Raw genomic sequence first — 21,386 nt, forward strand, 5'->3', positions numbered from 1 at the left:
AATAAATCATCCCCTCCTATCAAGTCTTCCCCAACTGCTTTGACAGCAACTCACTAACACCACAGTTATGTAACGCCCTGGCTGGCAACAGTGGGATGATAACAATAACACAAATTGATAGATTAGAAAAAAATGTTAAAAAAAATAAATGTCTTGGCGCCTCCCAGAGGACGTGATTAGCAACTGAAGAGCCGCGTACATTTGATCAGACGACACATCAGACGACACGCGACGTTTGTGACATTTTATTCAACTTTGTGAAGCGGGGGTTTGGCGGCGACACAGACGCCTTGGATCGTGGCATTTTTCCAGAGGTATGTAAAGTACAGTGTGCCACGTAAATACGGGAGAGAAGCATCTGCTGTGTGACAAGGTGAGCATCCTGAAATAAACACAAACGCGCGCGCATGAGAGAGATGCAAAAATAACAAAAATGGATAAAAATAGTACCAGCAGTGACGCTGCCAAGTGAAGTCTTCCAAGCCCACTTTCTTTTTTTAGGGATTTGACACTAATCAGCCAGCCACCAGCTTCCACTCCCCTTCGAGCGCACGCTGACTATCAAGTTGGAAACTTGGACGACATTTTTTTTTTTTTTTTTTTTTACCACCGTGAATATTTGGACGCCTTCTTTGTTTGTCAAAGTTCAACCATCATCCGGCGCCATTGCAGCCGCACGCAGGGACCACTGGGGAAGCTCTCCGGGGGGGCGCGGCGTTGTGTTCAGGGACACTCGGACACTCTAAATGCATAAACAGCATTTTGAAAACAGGCATATGTTCCCAGAATAGAATTACTCCGAGCCAATGTTGACAAACAATACATGACGAGAACCGCTGTATGACAAAAAAAAGAAAAGAAATAAATACCGACTCTCCCCGGGTTACAACAACACACCATGTACTCAATACATTATTGAGTGATTCTGACCGCCCGGCTGAGAAACTGCTGCTGTGGCAGGCGGGCAGAGTGTGAGTGACAGAGCTGATTTATTTCAGTCTACAATCATGTAACGAGAGCAACGCAGGCGCTGAGGAGGGGAGGCTGCTTCACAGGGCCATCACACACACACACACACACACACACACACACACACTCACACATCAGACGGAAACATCTCACACATCCACGGGAGGAACGTCCTGAACCCACGCCTTTTCAGTCGAGTTCTCCTCCTGCCAACAGCTCTCAGCCAGCAAGCTTCATAGGGAACGCTGGAGGGACAAGCTGAAGTATGGCACGGGCCCTGCTGAATGCGTACGTTGCGGCTGTGTTTGTCATTTGCTCCCCCTTCGCCATGATTTGTTGGTGCTGCATGAAAGGAAGTTCCTCCCTTGCGATTGTTTTGACACACCTGGAGTTCCGTCACCTTTTTGCCCTGCAGCGGCTTCCCGGGCTGGAAGCGTCTCACCAGTACGTTTACGACTGCTTTCAGGGTTCGGAAAAAGGAGTCGCATGGAACGATCGCCGCATGCGTAGCGCTATTACCATTTTTTGGAAAAAGAAGATAAATTCCCTCTCTTGAATCTCCCAGTGTGTGAGGTGAAACGGGAAGCATCGGTGGGGCCGCGGGACGAGAGGGAATGTGCCACCCGCGGTACATTCTCCACCACTGGAAGAGGCGGAGAGAGAGCTATAAAGGATGGAAAGCAGGGCAGACGAGAGGGAAGGAAGATTGAATAGAGGTGAAGGGGGTCGGGGATGGAGGTGATGGAGGGAGGGGTGGGTGAGGGGGGGGGGGGGATTCACTCTGAGAGTCCACCTGTCGGCAGAGATAAACAAAAGGAGGGCCCAACAGCACGGACTGGGGCTTATGGGAGGGCCTGACTGACAGTGCTGACATTTAGAAAGAGCACAGTAAACAAGGTCTCAGAGAATAAATAGCAGAGGGAGCAAGGGGAGCTAATGCACACACACACACACACACGCACGCACGCACGCACACACACAATCATACGCACGCGCACACATACTTAAGTACTGTACACATTAATGCATCGCATCAATGTTCAAATACATGCCTACAGGTACACACGCACATACACACACACACACACACACACGCACACACACACACAGAGCTGCCAGTGAACCTTGAGATACCTTCAGACTGGGCCAAGCAGACACAGTTAGGCAGCAGACAAAGAAAATGCAATAAGTGCTTGCTTTTAATAGAACTAGCTCTCTCTCTCTTTCTCTCTCTCTCTCTCACACACACACACACACACACACACACACACCCACTCACACCCACACACACCCACGGATACAGGCAGACAGGGAAATTAAACACGCCTACTGATTAATCCAGGACAGAGTGGCTCGTCAGTGTTGTTCCTTGGCCTTTTGTCTCTGATTAAATGGAGACGCATGAAGAGTGAGGCGCTGTGAGCCGAATGCACCTCCAGAACATTCTGTTCTCACCGAGCAGTGACAATAAAGGCTCAGTGACTGGAGGCTTTACAAGCACCTGCTCAGAAATATCGGCAGATACACGGAGCAGACAGAATGTCTTCCACCCATTTTTTGTTCCTCAATATTTTAGAACAATGGCACGTTCGTAAACCATCAGCGGTGGAAAAGTGTTGAGGCGGACAAGTGCTGATGAAGAATGTAAAGTAGGAAAGTAGCTATGAGATCAATAATCACGTGGCAAATGTGTGTTTGTATATCAAAATGGGCCGTTCCATTCTCCAAACCGTTCATCCTACTCAGGGCCGCGGGGCGCCGGAGCCAATCCCAGCTGACATTGGGCGAGCAGGGTTCACACCGTTTATAGCTCGGTACGTACGGAGACAACAGTGCACAGTCCTATTCACACCGACGAGGAATTTAGAGCGTCCGATTAACCTAAATCACGCGGTCTTTGGACTGTGGGAGGAAGCCGAAGAACCCGGAGGGAACCCACGCCGCCACGGAAAGAACGCGCAAACTCCACACAGGTGGATCTCCTGGGATCGGGGGATCGAACCCGGGCCCTTCTTGCTGTGAGGTGACAGTTCAGCAACACAATTATGCAACAAATTCTACTTTGTATATTGTTGGCTAGCTGGTGAGACACCGACCCCTCATGGTTTAGCCAATCACATGACCGCGCCGCTATCGGGAAGCTCAACAGGTGCTCATACATTTAGGCAGCTAGCTTCTTTTAGCTGCAGCTAACCAGACACTAGCCTCAACTATTGTTGAGTGAAACAGAGATTGCAGATGCCGGGCATTAATAAACATATATAGGGTTTCATATTTTATCTAAAGACTGAAGTTTGAGACACTTTTATTTGAGTTTATACTTCTACTTTTGGACATTTCAGAGGGAAATATTGTTCTTCGTACTCAGTTACGTTTCTACGAAAGCTTATATTTTTCAATATATATTTTAAGGTATAAACCATATGATCACAGAGAGTGACACGTTAATCAATCATAATTCATGTTATAATAATGTATCATTCTGCATCATGAGTAATTGTACTACCCATGTACATTATTTGATAATACTTGTAAACTTGTAATGTTGATTCTTTTTGCTGACTTTTCTCAGAATCTATTGTTACAGTAAAAAATAAACAAAATCATATTTGTCGTTGTTTCTTTTCTTTGACTTAACAGTCAAATAACAATCCAGTAAATTGAAGTAAGAGGACCAAAACACACCTCACACGCCTGATATCATAATGATACAGCTAATTATGGAATAGATGAAAAAGAAAGAGCAGGTGAAATCAGATGCGGACAAAATTTATAATCTAAAGTAATGAAAGAAGAAAAAACGTTCTCACCACTTCTGGATGACAAAAAAACAACCTCGCAAATCCCAAAAGACAAAAAGTCAACGGTGATTCAAACCCCGACAACAGAACATGGGAAGTATTATTGCTTTCATGCGACAAAACACACGCAACGGCATCACATGTCCTTTTAGATTGTAGCAGGCGCTCGCGCCGCTTCAGGAGATACATCACCGTGCGTGAATGAGGGGCCGCGCCGCGCTAACTAGAGCAACTAGGTCACCCAAATATTCAAGGGGAAGATGTTTCCTTCCGGGCGGCATTCAGCGGGGTGAAACATTCACTGTGTTGGTTTTAAAGACACCAGCAAGACCCCGAGGACCGCTGCCCACGCTCAACAACTTGTGCTTTATTGCCTATTTGTTATTTAATGCCGCCATGCTGACTCCCGAGACACGGAAGAGGGACAGTCGGAGTCACCTTGGAAGGACAGTGCAGGGAACGGAAGACATTTGAATTCAAGTCTTCGGAGGATAGGAGTCCCTATGATGACACCAAAGGAACATTTTCCATTCTCTCCGAAAGCTATTTTGAAAAAAAGAGCATACAAAAAGCACCAAATAAGTTCAAACAACACCCAAATGCAACAATCTCATCGCGACTATGTGCCTTCTCCGTTCATCAGCAGGTGACTGGAACTTTTGGTTGTTTCGGTTTTTCACAGCTGAAGATGAAATGCAACGTTTTTCAGAGATGGTTCATTTGCAGTCAAAGGCGGCATCGTCAGAGCGGCTGCAAGTAAAAAAAAAAAAACATCTGTTCTGTGAACAGTCAGTGAAACGTCTTGCATCAGCAGAGCTTACCCCCCCCCCCTTCCTCCTCTCCCCCAAAAGCAAAACAAATGCAAATGCTGTGCAAATATGCGTGAACTCATGTGTGTAGTCAAGCACAAATTCAGAGCGATACACACACACGCGAAAGACAACACAAAAAGAGACCACAGGGAACGAACAATTTGTGGATGCATGGTCACATTCTATCTCTCTCTCCCTCTCTCTCTCTCTCCCTCTCTCTCTCGCTCTTTCTCTGTCTGAGGAAATCAATAGTTATTGAAGATGCATTTTCTGGCTCTAAGAGAAGAACGCTCAGACAATGGGCTCCATCCTCGCACGGAGCACAGCCGAGTCTCCGGGCAGAAAAAAATGGGTAAATGTCAGGCGAGGGCCCGCGTGAGTAGGGATCCGGTGCCTCCATAATGTACTGCCGAGCACCTGCAGCCGGCGAGGTGCACAGATTTTCTCCCGTTTGATATTTGTGGAAGGTACGAGCAACGCGAAAACACATTCGGTAAATGTCACAAGATGGAAGTCAAGACAAGAACGGACCGTTACACATTGCTGTAATTTCTCTAACCTTCAGCTGCTCAATCCGGGGATGGTCGACTGAGCACTGCAGATATTTCTCCATCCAAATAAAGCACATTCAAGAGCAGGGCTCCCGGAAAACTGATCAGCTGGTCAGAAAAATGACATATGGAGGTTTTCATTGGAAACATTGCTCAAGACTATTTCTTGAGAATAGATATGAACCTTGCGTGTGCTCTTTTCCGATTATTCAGGGTAACCGCATATTGTTTCTGGACACAGATGAGGCTAAGATTTTTTTTTTTTTTTTTTAAAAAGTCAATCCTGTGAGCACCCCATTGTTTTCTGGCCGAGGCAGAAATCTCAGCGACGGATATCTCAGAAAAGCAGATCATCAAAGCCCGCTTGCTATTTTCCCCCCGCCCCGAAGCAACAGCATCAGGCTCTCCACCCTCACAGAAAAAGACAGGGAAAAAAAGCCACCACGCTACAGATGTATTATGTATACGTGCACCACCACGTCGCACACATACATAATGTATGTAGTTTAAAGTTTAAAGAGACAAGAAGCTCTGTGTCTATCCGTGACCTAACCTGTCTCTGCTGGTTCACAGCTAACAGTGATGATACTGACATAATCTCATCTCCTCCTGCCAGTCCCTCTGGAAAGCTCAGAAAGTCGACCCTTCGTGTCTCTAATTTCAGACACTTAATGAGATTTTTAATTGGTGACCTTTTGAGAACGGTTTCATACCCTTGCTCGTGAGAGCACTTGAGGGGAAGCCGGCACATACCACTCAATACTCACACCGGGATCCTTAATGACAATCTCCAAAGGGTTTAACGTGTACCTTTACCCGCAATTTGCCTGATCGATAGATACGCAGCCGAGCCCTGACTGACGGACTGGCGTTTTAAAAAAAAAAAAAAACATTAAAGGAAGCTACCCGCAGCAAGTTTGCATCGTCCTCGAAGTTCGCGGCACGTTCACAGGGAGGGATCTGGGACGAGGAGAGCGAAAACATCACGTGACCACGCCGTAAACCCCCTCTGCTGCTGCTCTCCATCGCGCTTTTATCGGCGCTCCGTGCGGCAAGTGACTGGCAAAAGAACAAAGTCTCAATAAACAAAGCCCGACGGAGTTGAACACGAAGCAGCGGAGCACGTCGGAGCGTAGGCGTGGCAGAAAGAAAGATACTGTACGTGGGTGGAGCTTAGTGTCTCTTTGCGGGGACCCGAAGCAACACATCGACACTTGCGGCCCCTGAGTTGCTTACCGTGGTGAGATATCGCAGCCCTGCTGCATGAAGGCCCCCAGCGAGAACCAAAGGGAGTTGAAAATGCCGAACTCATTGGTCTGCTCAAGATTCTGCTGGTTGATGTTCTGCTGCGTCGGCGTCTGGCCCTGTTGCACCCCATTGGAGGCCGAGGCTTGGGTGGGAGTCTGCGGCTCGCCGCCCTCCTCGTAGTCCTCGGCGTGCCACTCGTACGGGCTGAAGCGGCTGACGAGGAACAGCACCACGCTGACGCCGATGTAGGCGAACACGATGCACATCCAGATCTCGTAAGCCAGCGGGTCCAGGAAGGAAAACACGCCGGGTTTGGATTTCGTGGGTTTCTTGATCATGATGGAGATACCCAGGGACATGAAGGGCTTGGAGAAGTCGATCACTTCTTCGCGAACGAGGGTGATGGTCAGAGGAGCCACGGCCACATCGGCTTTCTGGTGGGGAGAAGGTAGACAGAGGCAGGCGGTTGTTCGTCTTCTATGGCTGACAATAGGTGTTTGTGAACGGTAAAAGCACAGGAGTGTCTTCCTCAAAACACCTGTTGTGCCACGACAAATAGTATTCTTTGTAGTATTTTCTAGCTAGTAGCATTGCTTTAGGAATGGCAACATTCAGCAGGCCTGAGCTATATATAGTATAGAGTTAATTAACAAATACTAGCATGCCACTAGAGGTGTATAGTGACGTTATTATCTCTCTCTCTCTGTTTATACCGGATGTAACATTGAATGTGTTATTTTCTAACCTTATATTCATCTGCAATGTAGTATTTTTGCCTTGAAAGCTATACATTAATTTCATACCATTAGCATACCATTATCGATGAAATATATTTATCACATCCTCATGATGTAGGCCTACTTTATTTCTCTCTCTCTTTTGTTTCATCTTTGTATTTTGAACTTCACTAGGTTTTATACTGAACTCCACCAGCACCTCCATTTATTGAGGGACTTCAAACAACCAGAACCTGAATTATCCATGACACCGCTGGCCGATAAAGCATGTTGCATTATGAATTTGTGGATAAAGACTGAAACACCAGATGGATCATTGTTTTTTGTTTTTTTTGGTGCTTAGACTGGGTGGCAAAGTCGGACATTTTCTGTCTTTAGATAATGCAAAAAAGATCGCGGCAGACGAGTAAAAATAAAATTAGAATGAATTTTCACATTGATTTGTTGGTGTTGGCATGTTAAGTTGGCATGTCGTCGTAGTCTATGTCCATTTTATAGCTTTTAATGGCGATTGTTAGCCGCCTGCTGTAACTCAGGTAGAGCTGATTGTCCACTAATTGGAAGATTAGCGGTCCGATCCCAGTCTGATTGAGTCGGCATGTTCTAGTGGAGGAAAGACACTAAACCACAAATTGCTTCCAAAGTGTGCGGATGTGTGTGTGTGTGTGTGTGTGTGTCTGTGTCTGTGAGAGAGAGAGAATGAGTTTGGATCCTAATGGGTAGGTTGCACCTTGCGTATGAACGTGTATGCGTATGAATCAGTGTATGAATGTGCGTTTTCTCACCCCGTACACCAGTTCTCCCACCATGCCGTTCCACATCTTGGTCTCCGGATCTCTGGCTCCGTATTTGCCGTCCGAAACGACCTTCAGCTTGTACTGGTAGCTCACATGTTTGGCTATCTCGGCGGCCAGCTCGACGATGTAGCCCTCGTACTTGTCATTTCCGAGAAGCTGGTCGTGGTTCTTCTTCAGCATCACATATGGTGACTCCTGTTGGATGCAGGGGCGACCAGACAATCATCAACCTCAATTCAAATACGCCAAAAAAGAACAGACAGGTAGTCCTTTTGCTGCTTAAATGTGCCCTGATGTGTGTCATCTCTTGACACAGGCTATTGTGACCAGCCATAGCTTTTACAGCTGTTTTTTAAGCTAATTAAGTCAGAGACAACAGCATTACGGATGATAATAAAGCTTTAGCATCTAGTAAAGTTTTATATTACTATTTAATCATTTGAGAAGCGGTATTATGGATGTGTTTTATGCTTCAGTGCATTACTTATCGTTCTCTTTTTCTCCTTTGCTCATAACTGATGCTTTGGAAAAAGAAGAGCTCTCTGTGACAGGTTCGAAAGAACAGATAATTATATGAAATTACCAGGTATTATTTTGCCTTTGTTCCTTAAAGGTATGATGTGTAATTCAACTATAAAAGGTGCCAAAGTATGATAATTAGGCCAGCATTGAAAGGAGTGTCGCTAACGTGAAGCAGGTCATGAGGAAGCGCAGGGATAGGACATGGTTATAAAAGGCTGGGAAGACAGCAGTCTGTGTCTGTGTGTGTGTGTGTGTGTGTGTCTGCGTGTGTGTGTGTGTGTGTGTGTCATGTAGATGGTGGAGCAGACATTGCTGCCCTCTGCTCCAGGGCCAGGCTGCTCTTCTTGTTCTATATCACTCCAACATTAGCACATATCTCACTGATTGGGTGTCTTGAGAAGTTACAGCTGACAAGACACCTGGGGCCCCACTTCACTTTAAGGAAAATGCATTTCCTACAGAACACCAGTCAACTCGAGCTGCGAGCCCTCCGCCAGCAGTCGGAGGGCCTCAATTCCCTCAAGTTGTTACGCGTGCCTGCTTTTAGCCGAGGCTGTGCTGAGCGGAGCAAATCCTGCCATCATATTTCATCAGGGTCTAGAGATGAGGGGGGGGCGGGCTTAGGGAAGGGCGGGGCTGGGGGGCTTTCCTCGTTGTGTTACAGTTATCTGGGTTCTCCTGCCTTTTATGGCTGAAGTGGAGGTAATCATTGTTGCACACGGAAGCCCCCCCGGCCGGCCGGCTGGCGAAGAAACAGCAACCACGGCAGTGAGAAAGGTCTGGCGTGCAGCGCATCGACGCGGTATGCAACTTTCACTTGCGGTCACAGACGTAGTCGGATACACACCCACACACATTTGAGTATGCATGCAATCCCACTCCCTGCACCCAACACACACACACGCGCAGGCACACGCGCGCACATTGAGGCATGACGCGGCACACAGAAGGTCCACAACTCTCATTGACCTCGAACACTTCCTCTGAGATCGGCTGTCACTCCGCCGCGTTAAATATAATGCAGACAGGCAACAGAATGCTTTTCAAACACACAAATGTGTTTGAATGCAAACAAGTAAAAACATGCATGAGAATCAGTATGTTTGGGTGGTTCTGCCATTGGCAAAATTGTTAAAATCAACTCATTTCATTCCTCTGAGACTAATTTAAACAGACCTCGAAGGAATTTTCCACATTACATTATTTGCTCTTTCGTGATACCATTTCTTTCTGAAAGCCTTTTAAGATAACTATATTTATTCTAAACGCTGCACACAGCCAGTATGCCATTAACGGCCAACGTCTAGCATGCAAAACAGGACTTGTCACTGCCTGGTTTTTAGTGTAAAGCCACGATCGCGAAGACACCAAACTGCAGTCCTCCATTAAACCTGCTCCGCTTCACTCCTCCAGATCTCCCGTTAACCCCGGCCCGGTCTGTGTTCACAGCCCGGGACAGTCGGGATGTGGGAAAGCACAGCGACGTGTTACCTTCACATTGGCAAAAACAACAGACTCCCTCAAGCAGCGAATCAGCGAGCGAAAAAGTTAAACGATGCAAAAGCTCGCCTGCTGCCCAATAACCGTTCACACCTTATCTCTTCTCTTCGGTTCCAAGACAGAGGACCAATTTATCTTCCAAGAAAAGGGGACACTGATAGGAGATTATGTCAGCGAGACTTATTTTAGGTCCGTCCTCTTGGGAGACTGCAGCCTTTGAAATTAAATGAATGTTCATGTTTTTTTTAAAACATTTTTTTTTAAAATTAGATGCCAATAGACTACATGTTAAGATTTGCATCATGTACCCAATGCTCCACATCAGCTCTCAACCTGTTGTTGTATTAATTTGAGTCCTATTGTTACAATAAACATACACTTGAGCTATCAATATTTAGGTTATACTGGAAATGGAATACTGACGTGTGTGGCAGAGGTTAGTTCAATCATTCATCCATATCTATGTTTCGAACCATTTATCTATTACTTTAAGCTAAACATCGAAGAACAAGTTTGTAAATTTGCCATTGGTTGATTATTTCTCTGTTACTAACATTGCTCCTGGTTCATAAATGTTACACCGTTGGAAAGCCTGTTTATTTCCCTTTCAAATTGTGCCTCATTTGTAAGGAACATGCATTGGTGGGATGAGCAGCACAGCGGAGCATGTGGGTTGCGCCCATGAGAAATGTTCCAAATCTGCTCTTGGTTTGAGCTTCCGGCACACCGAAGGCGCTTCATCGGAGGCAATCTCAACGCAGAGATATCGAGATGAGATTCTGCAAGCAGTGGCAGAAGTCTGGGAGTAGAGAGACTGATAACTGTGTCGACCATGTAGCTCCTGTATTACTTGCTCAATTGATTGCAATAGTGTTTAATGCTGTGGTTTATACACACACTATCACTGTCATGATTTGAGTTCTGTTTTATTTTGTAGTCTTGTGTCCCCTGTGTCTCTGCACTTCCTGCCCTGCTGATTGTCTGGGATAGTCTGTCTACCTGGTTCCTGATTGTTGATTCCCTGCAGCTGTGCTGCCCTCATTGTTTGCACCTGTTGCTCGTTACCTCCTCTTGTAGTTAAACCCCATTTGTCTCCTGTGTAATGTTGTTTGTGTGCCTTTGTGGTCCTGTCGCTGTCCAGTTGCTGCATTTTTTTTTTTTGTGCCGTCCCGCCGGAATCTATTCTTTTTGGGAAATAAATATTCTTTATTCGACTGTTCTACGGCGTTCGGGTCCTACCTCCTGCATCCCCTGACAATTACGGCTATTTTTTTTTGCAATTGACAGTCGATCAATTCTTTCCCCAGAGACCGTTGTCGCCAGAAACTTCCCATTTGTTAAACATAAGGAAGAAGCGGCTGTGTTTCCCCCCCCAATCGGGTGCTCATATTTACAAAGTCCGTATGCCATGAAGGCAGCATTAAACGGATGATCCACATTGGTAATGTCACTGTATATTGTTGTGTTCAGCTGTTTCCCGCTGATGCCGAAATGGGTCTGACTGAAAGCTTGCCTCTATAAAAAGATTGCACAGATTGGAGTGTTTTCGAGTTTTTTTTTACCCCTCTATTATTCTTACATCGTTTCTCAGCTCCATCACCTTGCTCGAGCTTTTATCTGTTGAGCAGTGCATTTCTCTTCAGGGAAGCACACAGTTGAAATCCTTTACCCCATTAACCCTCACAGTGGAGAACAGACATTGCACACACATTGCCCTGCTAGACCTGAAGGCTGTTGCAGAATTTCAAAATATCAACCAGTATTTCTTTGTTGTTGTTTTTTTTTCTCTCACACATTTCATCTATGCATGGAATAGCTACATCTGCTTCAAGCCCAGCAAAAAAAAAAAAACACACAACATGGTGGCAGTGTTTCCAGAGATAAAAGACATTTCCACTTGAAAAAAATAAAATAAAACCAGGAGTACAAAAAGAATCAGTGCTGGGCCCCAGGCCTCCACAGACATGGAGTATTCTCTGAGATAAAATGTTCAACATGATGCAGACCCAGAGAACATCCTGTACCTGGGAAGATACACTCAGATCTGTATTATCCCCCACTGTATATGAGCCAGGTATTGCCAGCTATGTAGCTTTCCTTTCAGAAAATGTCATGAGGAGAGCTGGTCAGATTGAATCGCCGGGGCCCCACTCTCAGACACGACCTCATTCACAAGACCTCCGTCTCGGTAATGTCGGCCGGGACACTGAACGCAACACGGCCAGATCTTGTTGAAGGAATGAAAAGCATAGAAATGAGGCTTCTCCTGTGCTATTTGCTACTGTATATATGTCCTAAGTACCATTCAATGCTGAATGCACACTTTGTGCCCATTTAGCGCGAGCTTGTGTTGTACCTGTACTCTCTTTTGAACGTATCGCGAACACGCACAGGGGAACTCCGCGAGGCAGCGAGCCGGCGTCCTCGCAGTGAAGCGATTGCAATTCTGAGCAGGCGCGAGTCAGACAGAGAGACGTTGGCACGGGACGGAAGGGAGATACAATCACAAATGTCTGCTGAATTCTGTCAGGGTCCTGAACTTTTAGGAACTCTATCATAAAAGAAAATGAAAAATGTTACTCTGCCTCTCCCGCGTCTCCGCCCCCTGAAATCTGTCATTCCTCTCTATTTTACTCACCAAGATCGTGGTGACTATGTAAGTCCTGTTCTGCAGGCCGTACGTCTCGTTGATGCCCCTCACGAAGCTGGCAGTTGGCACATACTTCTCATCTTCGTTCCAGTAGCCAACCTAGGACGAGGAGAATGTCACAAACGCTTAAAGTGACATTTTGGATTTGAGTGAATCAAAGTAATTTATCGAATGTCTCGCGACACTTGAAACGGAGGTTAGCGCACGCTTTCGGAGACATGTTTAGGAGAACACTGTGTCATTGTGAATAATGTGCAAGATGAGGCGTCACTGAACTATTTGCAGTGGATCACATTGTTGCTGATTCCACATGTTAATTGCTGCTGGAGATATTCAGGATTTCTTCATTTTTTTTTTAAAAAACAATTTGAACTACGCAAGATTTTGCACAAAGCATTACTGAGTGAAATGTCAAGGATTTTTCAAAAGGTTACAAAACTTGTTTCTGATTGTCTTCTTTCTACTCAAAGCATACATGGGATTACAATGGGATTATTCTAATATGTTACTCTTCACTTATTCAAGGAATAAGCCGCTTGATAAATATGTCTTTATTTCAGTCAGTGAAGAACTGTTTTACTCCAAAATTGCTTGCTTTCTTGAGGTGTAATTCTTACAAATATGGCCTAAAATGAACCACATAGCCTAAAATGAACCACAGGCGTCCTGAGGCTACATACAGGCTTACCTTCTTTGGTCCGGATGGGGCCAGTTCCATGACGCTGACGGTGTAGTTGGTTCTGCGACCTTTCTCGTTGAACTGGATGTGACCCGTCAATCCGTCTATACGGACCTGTGATGGAGTCACGGAGAGCGAATGAGTAATTCTCAGGCTCGGCAGATGGGTAAATAAATAATGGCTGAGGTGAAGCATGATGTTTCATCCAGTCCGCTTCTGGTCGGGCATTAGCGCGACACGCCTACACGCGACGCATGTTCATCGCGGCTCGCGGCCCATTTGTATAGTATTCATTTGTGAAAGTCCACAATCCTCCCTGCGGAGGTGAATGACAGACGGTGATGTGTGTGTGTGTGTGTGTGTGTGTACAGTGCAGTGTGTTTGTCTTGGCTGTGTGACAGAGTTAATTGAGCGAACACAGCCTCAATCTCCAGTCCAGGCGCAGGCAGATGGCGAGATTGACACTGAGCAGGCCGCTGCACAGTCACTCTGCAGACAGCGCCCCGGGGCTGCGCGCACACTCACAAACTCGCACGCAATCACATCTACGCCCTCACACACAAAAAAGTGCATCTGTAACACCTCCATATTTCCTGTAAATGCTGTTTGAGAGTACATAAATAACATTTGTCATCGTGTTATTAATTGGAAACTGCTGACTTTTTGAAACTGTAATTTGAAATGTTCAGTGATAAAACAATGTCGGTTCCTCGAAATACATGCCGTCGCATGCACGTGCGTCTCCGTGAGACGATGTGAAGTCTCAAGGGCAGCCCAACATTTCTATTTCCAGTGCCAAATATTACATTTCTAAACTCAATTGCTGCTGTCATATTCCATGATGATCATGGCTGAGTGTTATTGCCCGCAGGTTTTGTTTACCAGCCATGATGTCACATTTGATACTGCAGAGCTCTCCTACGCCTTAATGTGAACTTTACACGACAGAATGAGACCTAATTTGTTCAGCCAGCCCCAACTCAGGAGCCGTTAGCCAATGTGCCAGTCAAGAATTTGCACTTGTCTGTGTCTGTGTGTGTGTGTGTGTCTGTATGTGCACACATTAGCATGTCCCTATGTATGCACGCAGACCTGCTGCAGGGCTCTCTGGATGTCTATGCCCTGCCCCCAGGGAGCTGGTGGGTTGGCAAGACACTCTCCAGCGTTGCCCCTTCGAGAGATGTCTATCCTCTGCTTCCTTAAATTCTGAAAGGCCGTGTACATGACTTTCACCCCGTCGTATGTTAGCGCGCCAGTGTACTGCAAGGAGAGAGCAAACAGAAGCAAACATAGCGATTAAAAAACAACAACAACCATAACAGTCTTGTGCAAGGCAAGGAAGCATTAAATATACTTTGCATTCACACCAAAATCATTTATATTACTTTAATTTAAGGCTTATTTCTTGGCCTTGTAAAAAAAAAAAAAAAGAAGCTGTTTAGATTTGGCATCACTCTTCTATCTCAGCCGGTTGTTATGGTTAAAAATCAATAATCATTTCATAGCAGAACTCCCAGATCTGAGTCACCTACCTCTGATAGCATCATGTGTTATCTGTCAAGCAAATCTAATATAAATCATGTCATAGCTTGTTGCAATATGATGCTGACAAGTCACTAACAAACAAACTGACAGGGGCAATAACAACCTTCTTGGCCGTGACTTCAAATCTGACAGCTTAGCATCTTAGCGTGCCTTTTCGACCTCTTCAACGAAAGGAAGGAAAACAAAAGGAGGAGGGATCAGAGAGCAAAGCAGTACTTTGAGTCCACTCTTGGGCACTTTGGAGTCTTTGTTGTCGAACTCCATCCACTGCTGGACGACGCGGCTGACGCCGGGCTCAGAGTTGTTGACGAGCTGGAAGCCGGTGATGTTTGCTCCGCCCTTCCTCAGGTCTGTCAGGTCGATGTCCAGGAAGCCCTGAGACAGGAAGTGGACAGGAAGAGAGCTGGACTGAGAAATGAAGGTGAGCAAGAGAATTACTATTTCATACATGTGCACAATGCATGATGAGCCGATTCCTCAGTGGAGTGTAATGAAACAAACGCCTGTCATTGAACATTGAACCGTACAGACACGCCAAATACAACGTTTGACACAGGTTCACAATAATTGAATCTGTTTTTGCGCATCATTTGCGTATTCTCGCGCATAATTTTGACGGCGGCGAGCGCACCAGCAATGAGCAGCAGCTTTGAACGAGTTGTCAGATGCTGTGTCTCTATTTATTCCTGTCACTTGCTTAGAAAGCGTGGCAACCCTTTTCTTTATCGGCACTTAGAGAGGTTACCCAATTGAGGATAACCATCCATCCCTGAATCATCCCCGCCTGTTTCAGAAAAGCAAGACGTGAGAAGAAAAAAAACTAATTTCACATCTGCGGCCGGTCCAGAGCTAATCTGTGATAGGCCGAGTCCTCATAGGCTACCGGTAACAATAGAGGCATCAAAACCGTACACTCTCCAGGCCACTGGGAACAAAGCAGGAGATGCCTCGGGCAGAGCACAATGGAGAAAGAAGTGATTTACTGTAATGGTATCTCCGACATGCATTTTCTCCCCTGACTATTATGTTAGAAGGCTGTTTTTCATCGCGGGAGAAAGGCGGAGAGGCAGATCCGGTCTCTGAGCGGGCCGCCTGTCAGCGCCGGGAGAAGAGGAGGCAGATGAGTGGGACCGGGTGGGAGTGGAGACAATTTGTCTCAGATTTAAGAGCAAAGTTTAGACTGATGAAAAGAAAAAGGGTGTCTCTCTGGTGCCTCTCCTGCTCGACCTGGCTACACGTACCTTTCTATTCTTTTTTCTTTCTTCTCTGCTCTGAGGCTATTTGATTCATGTCATTTGAAGCTCCTCTTGGCCGCGCGTCTATCTGGAGCTTTCGCTTGTGCCGTTTGTCGTCACATCCACGCAGCAAAGACAGTTTTGTGGAGCTCAAACTTGTCTCATTTCAGTCTACCTAAAGTACCTGTGTGTGTGTGTGTGTGTGTGTGTGTGTGTTTCCGAGTGTCCATATTTCTCAGCTGAGCAGACAGACTAGTGTCTTTTTTTTCTGCTCCATGCGTGAGCTAATGTGGCGCAGTGAGCTGAAGAGGTTACTATAGAAACTAGCCTTTGCCAGCACAGGACATGGCGCTTGGTATTTCTGACATATTTTTACATTCTAACCACTGAAACCCTCGGTTCTTTTCTCTATCAGTAAATAAGGAACGATATGAAATGGTGCTAGGACACAGAAAGAGTAGTTTTTGCGCAAACCTTTTAATGGGCCTCTTATAAAAGACTGCAGCCACTTTGTGTATCATCTGTTATTACCGTCTGAGCCGTATCATTCAAAATTAAATCTGGCAAACTGGCGAGACAAGAGAGATTGAGCCAATCTAAAACGGCAGCACGGAGAAATTGTTCAAGCCAGCAGCTGCATATTAATGCATATTATCATATTACAGCTTCGGTTGATGTCAATTTTCTCTTCATTTGGTTGCAGTTAGCGAGTCTGGCGGCGGCTGAAGGGGTCTGCACACCATTTGCACGGTGAAAATGGCAGCAGACAGAGAGAGGCAATGGATGTGAGCTTGCATACATTCGCTGCCTGACATTTTCCATCACTGTGCGTCTGCAAAGATTTCTGACTGTCACGGCACACTTGTGCTGTACCGTGCAGCCGCTGGTTTGACGATCCAGTGAAGGAATACATGAAGTAGCCGAGGGGGGAAATGGGATCGAGAACATGCAAGACATCAAAACAAAAATGATAAAACAGGCAGTTTTAGGCTAAATCATTTGGCCCATGCAAGTCTATTAAACTGGCAATAAAGCGCTGAAAGCCTGGAATCCTGTTAAAAGCCACATTTTTAATAGCGACGCAAATAAAGTCGTCGAGGCTTGAAAGCATGCCGACAAGTATGTGGAAAATAGATCAAACAAAAAGCAGAGGCATAATGACGATGTCTTACCAGGTTAGCCAGGATGTAGTGGTAGCTCTTTGCATTCTTGCCTTGTTCCACGATCTGCAAGAGAAGGTCAGAGGAGATATATAAATTAAAAGAAAAACAGACAGTTGGCTTGGTGTGTGTGTGTGTGTGGTTTGAACAGTGTCTCGGCAGCATCCCTGCTAGAGTGCACGGTACCTGACCTTGTGAGGACAGACAGAGAATAGATTCACATATCAGAGCAAATCGACTCAACACTATACATCGAATAAAGTAATAGAGGAGTGGCTGAACAAAGAGCAGCTCTAATACATGATTAAAACTTCAATCTACCAAAAGACTCCATATAGAAAAAGGAAAATGAAGACAGCTACGAATGAGAAAATGCTCTCTCCTCTCTCTCATCACATTTTAGTTCGTCCTCTTCGCTCTTAATTCAAACTTTGGTGCCTTTGGCCAGACACCCGCTCCCACGAAAACACATTGTCCATCACACACAAACCCACCACTGATACTATTCCTATGAAAACAAACGCAACTGAGTTAATCAAATTCATTGAAAATGAGGATTTGCCGCTACAAATAAATGCAAATCACACCCTGGAACCACCGATCCGACCATTAGGAAAGCAAGAAATTATAGTTATTATAACAAAATAAACAATGAAATGAAAAAAAAGGAAAGCAAATTTAAATGTAATTGAATATTCCATTCTTAAAAGTAAACAGTGCATTACACATCATACTTCAGGTCCTGTAGGCTTTAACGTGTGGTAAAATAAGTCAACAATTTGTAAATATAATACTGCATACTGCACATTATCTCCTTCCTTTATCCTCCTCCTCCTCCTCCTCCTCCTCCATCTGTTTTCAATAGTGTTCCCCTGAGAGCTCTTATTTGATCTTTGATCTAATATTTAAATAACTTACAATATTCGAGCATCCTACAACTCCATCGTGAGCTCACAATAATATCATCAAGTGCTGAACCGCGCACACGCCCCCCCCCCCCTCTCCCACCACGCCTACGCCGCTCTCTCGTCGCGGGTCAGCCGAGCACCGAGGGGGTCGGGGGCAGCTTGAAGAGCACCTCGAGAGGTGTGTAGAGTAGCGCCGGATCTGATGTATTTATAAAAGAAATAAGCCCGTCGGGACACCAGTGTGACCGACGCTTGACTGTAGATGTGGTGTCGAGATAAGACCAAAACAAAACAAAAAAAATCTATAAATTAGCGTCTCGGCTGGTGGCACTGAAAACAACTGCTGAAAAAAAATAAAAGGGCCTGCTGTACAACAACTGTGTGCGTGCGTGTGTGTGTGTCGTCCCAGCATACTGGGCTTTCACATGAAATAAGGCCGAGTGGGCAGCACTTATTCAAAGCCATGCACCATCCAATTAATAGCCTTAGGCCAGCGGATAAGAGGCTCATTCCACCGTCTCTGCACAGGCACCACGCGTGACCTCACACATTTTTCACTCCTCTCCCTCTCAGTGAGAATTTCCCCTCGCGATTACTTTGGGGGAAGTGCACTCATTTGTTTTTGTGTGTTATGTGTGTCTAATGATGCTGTAGGTCATGACAGAAGGTGGCATTTGTTATTAATAGTGACCCCGGCACAAGGCGGGCCCTGCGGCCGAGTCCCAGGCGAGGAAAAACGGAAGGGAAGGAGGAGAGAGAGAGAGAGAGAGAGAGAGACACCAGCGCTGACACCATTAGACTAGACACTGGGGGGGGACACACATTACTGCCACGGTCGACCGTCAAACTGGAAAGGGTTTGGATGCGAGTAGCTTTTTTTTTAATCATATAATTAATAATATATTATAGAATAAGAGTCAGTCACAGTTCAACCCCAAGAGGACGGGTCACTTTTTCGTCTCCGGGAAACATTTTCGCGGTGGCTCTTCTGTCACGACCGATGTTCCCCGAGGAGAATACAACAACATTCAGTTCATGTGAGAAGTCGCCCGCGGGAATCTGTCAGTGGCATTATCGCAGGGGAGAATCTGTGTACTGGATGTGTTTTGAAGGGCATAACAGGACGGGTAGTTTGAGGAGCCCCCCCCCGCCACTAGGGGGCGCTGACGCAGACTCAGCCGAGTGGGCTTTCACGCGTGGGAACAGCGCGTTTCGTATTTTATTTTATTTATGTTGGATGTGCCACGCAGATTGACGGTGGATCCCATGTTTACATTCCGGTGTCTGTGCGTCCAGAGAACTGTACGTTATGGCGTTTATTTACCGAATACATGGCTATTATTGTCATTTTTATGATTACGTAATTGCAGTGTGTATAGGAAGCGGTAGAAATATGTCATTTAAATGCTGTGCCGTTTGTTATAATTTTACCTTCTTGTATATACAGTATAATGCTGACAATGATGCATACAGTTTATTGAATGCTTATCTAAATGTCTGGTGAATTCCTCGTGTTATATTAACCCACTGCAACGACTTTCCCTTTTGTTAGTTGGCAAGGTGGCTGCTGGAGCTCAGTTGTAAATGATTGTACATGCAGCTATTGAAAGCTGTGGCCTTTTATTAAGAGTGACCTGTTGACGTTTTCATTGTATCGTTTACCTTTTCAAAACCACACACACACACACCTATACACACCGGCAAAAGTGTGTTGCATTAAAGTGATCATCCGTCTCAGGCGTCTGTATTTACATCAACCTTTGGGAGAACGTAGGGAGTGCATTCTCGCAGTTGCACACTTAGCGAGTAGCCAGTCTGTAACTATTGAGCCTCAGAAACAATACGAGATGAACGAGATGAACACAGGAGGGAGTTTAAAGGGCAACATAGGCAGAGATGTGTGTGTGTGTGTGTGTTCGCCCACTGTTTGGATGCACAGACGGGGCAGAGTGGAAGCAGGGAGCAGATGGAGGTGATTGATGGTGGCCGTCTGAATGGAGAACTTCTCCGGCTCAGCTCCTGTAAACTGGTGAGAACTGATGCAATAACCTTAACTGTAGACACCGGGCCATCAATAACAGTCACACAGAGCAACCATTGCTTTCACATATAGACCGAAGACTGTGTGTGTGTGTGTGTGCATGTGTGTCTGTGTGCGAACATCATCAAAGTGCATATGTGGATTCTCTTCTTCATACGAACAACAATATACTGCAACAGAAGAAAAGCTATTAAAATCTGACTGAAAAGTCATAAATCACACAAGTGACATCGACACGCAGAACAATCTCTATATGACGAATGTGTCACCCATCTCTGGGGGACGCAACCGCCTGCATTTATTAACTGCGGCAGGCTTTCGGTTCATGCACATCAAACGTGCAGTTTGACTTGCGGTGGCGGGGAAAAGGCACAGGTGAAACACATTGTGTTAACGATGAGCCACGACTGCGAGCCAGCATGCGCGGTACCGGAGCCCCGGAACGAGGTGACGTGGATGCATTCATTATTAATTACACCTGTGATGTTCCTGCTGGATAATCAAAGTCGCAGATTTACTAGATCTATTATTTGTCTCTTTTTTGTTTTTGTTTTTAAACAATAGGTACTTGATTGCGGAGAGAAGGAGATAAATGCAGGCTTCTGGCTTTCATCTGACGAGCGTCGATTCAGCCAGCTGGAAGGTCAACTGTCCCTCGCACATGTTACCAGCTGTCGCTCGCGAGCTAACCCAGCTACGTGAGTTTGAAGAAGCAGTTTCCGTCTGAGTTATTTCATGGGTCGAAGGGTTAAATGCTCCTTTTAAAGCACTCGATGGCTATGATTTTGTGCCTAAAGACTGAGGCTAAAGCTCACCAGTTTTATGTTCATTTGTTCTTACATAGCCCTGTTTGGCTTCATCGAGCTTGCGTACGGTTTTGTATTTTCAAACAGCATATTCCAATTTAACGAGAGAAAAAGCTTTTAGATGAAGATTTTACGAAAGGTTTACTGCAGTACAATACATACTGGATCTCTGGTAAGGAGCATGGGTGGGTTTGCTAGCACGTAGGGATTGTAAACAAACTAGGCTCATTTTAACTAGGGCTCGATAACTAGGCTTGTTTATATATATATATATATATATATATATATATATATACATACATGTAATATTTCACTTTACAAACTCATGTGGTGAAATACTTGAAAGCATTGCTTGTTTCTTTCAGGCAATAAGCTAGTTAGCCAGACATGCTAATGATTGCAGCTTTTAAATGACCTATATATAT

General features: G+C 45.5%; 1 protein-coding gene across 1 annotated transcript in view; it reads right to left on the bottom strand.

Annotated features, from left to right (window-relative positions):
• The window catches only part of gria1a (glutamate receptor, ionotropic, AMPA 1a), a 68,277-nt gene that overhangs the window by 24,370 nt on the left and 22,521 nt on the right, over positions 1–21,386 (bottom strand). Inside the window, 7 exon segments of the mRNA XM_068584034.1 lie at positions 6,370–6,815; positions 7,904–8,110; positions 12,576–12,686; positions 13,276–13,380; positions 14,359–14,526; positions 15,028–15,186; positions 17,219–17,272. Of these exon segments, the coding sequence (XP_068440135.1) occupies positions 6,370–6,815; positions 7,904–8,110; positions 12,576–12,686; positions 13,276–13,380; positions 14,359–14,526; positions 15,028–15,186; positions 17,219–17,272 (1,250 nt within the window).

The sequence above is a fragment of the Clinocottus analis genome, unplaced genomic scaffold, assembly GCF_023055335.1.
Source record: "Clinocottus analis isolate CAN_PGR_092001 unplaced genomic scaffold, fCliAna1.0.p SCAF_10, whole genome shotgun sequence".
Taxonomy (NCBI): Eukaryota; Metazoa; Chordata; class Actinopteri; order Perciformes; family Cottidae; genus Clinocottus; species Clinocottus analis.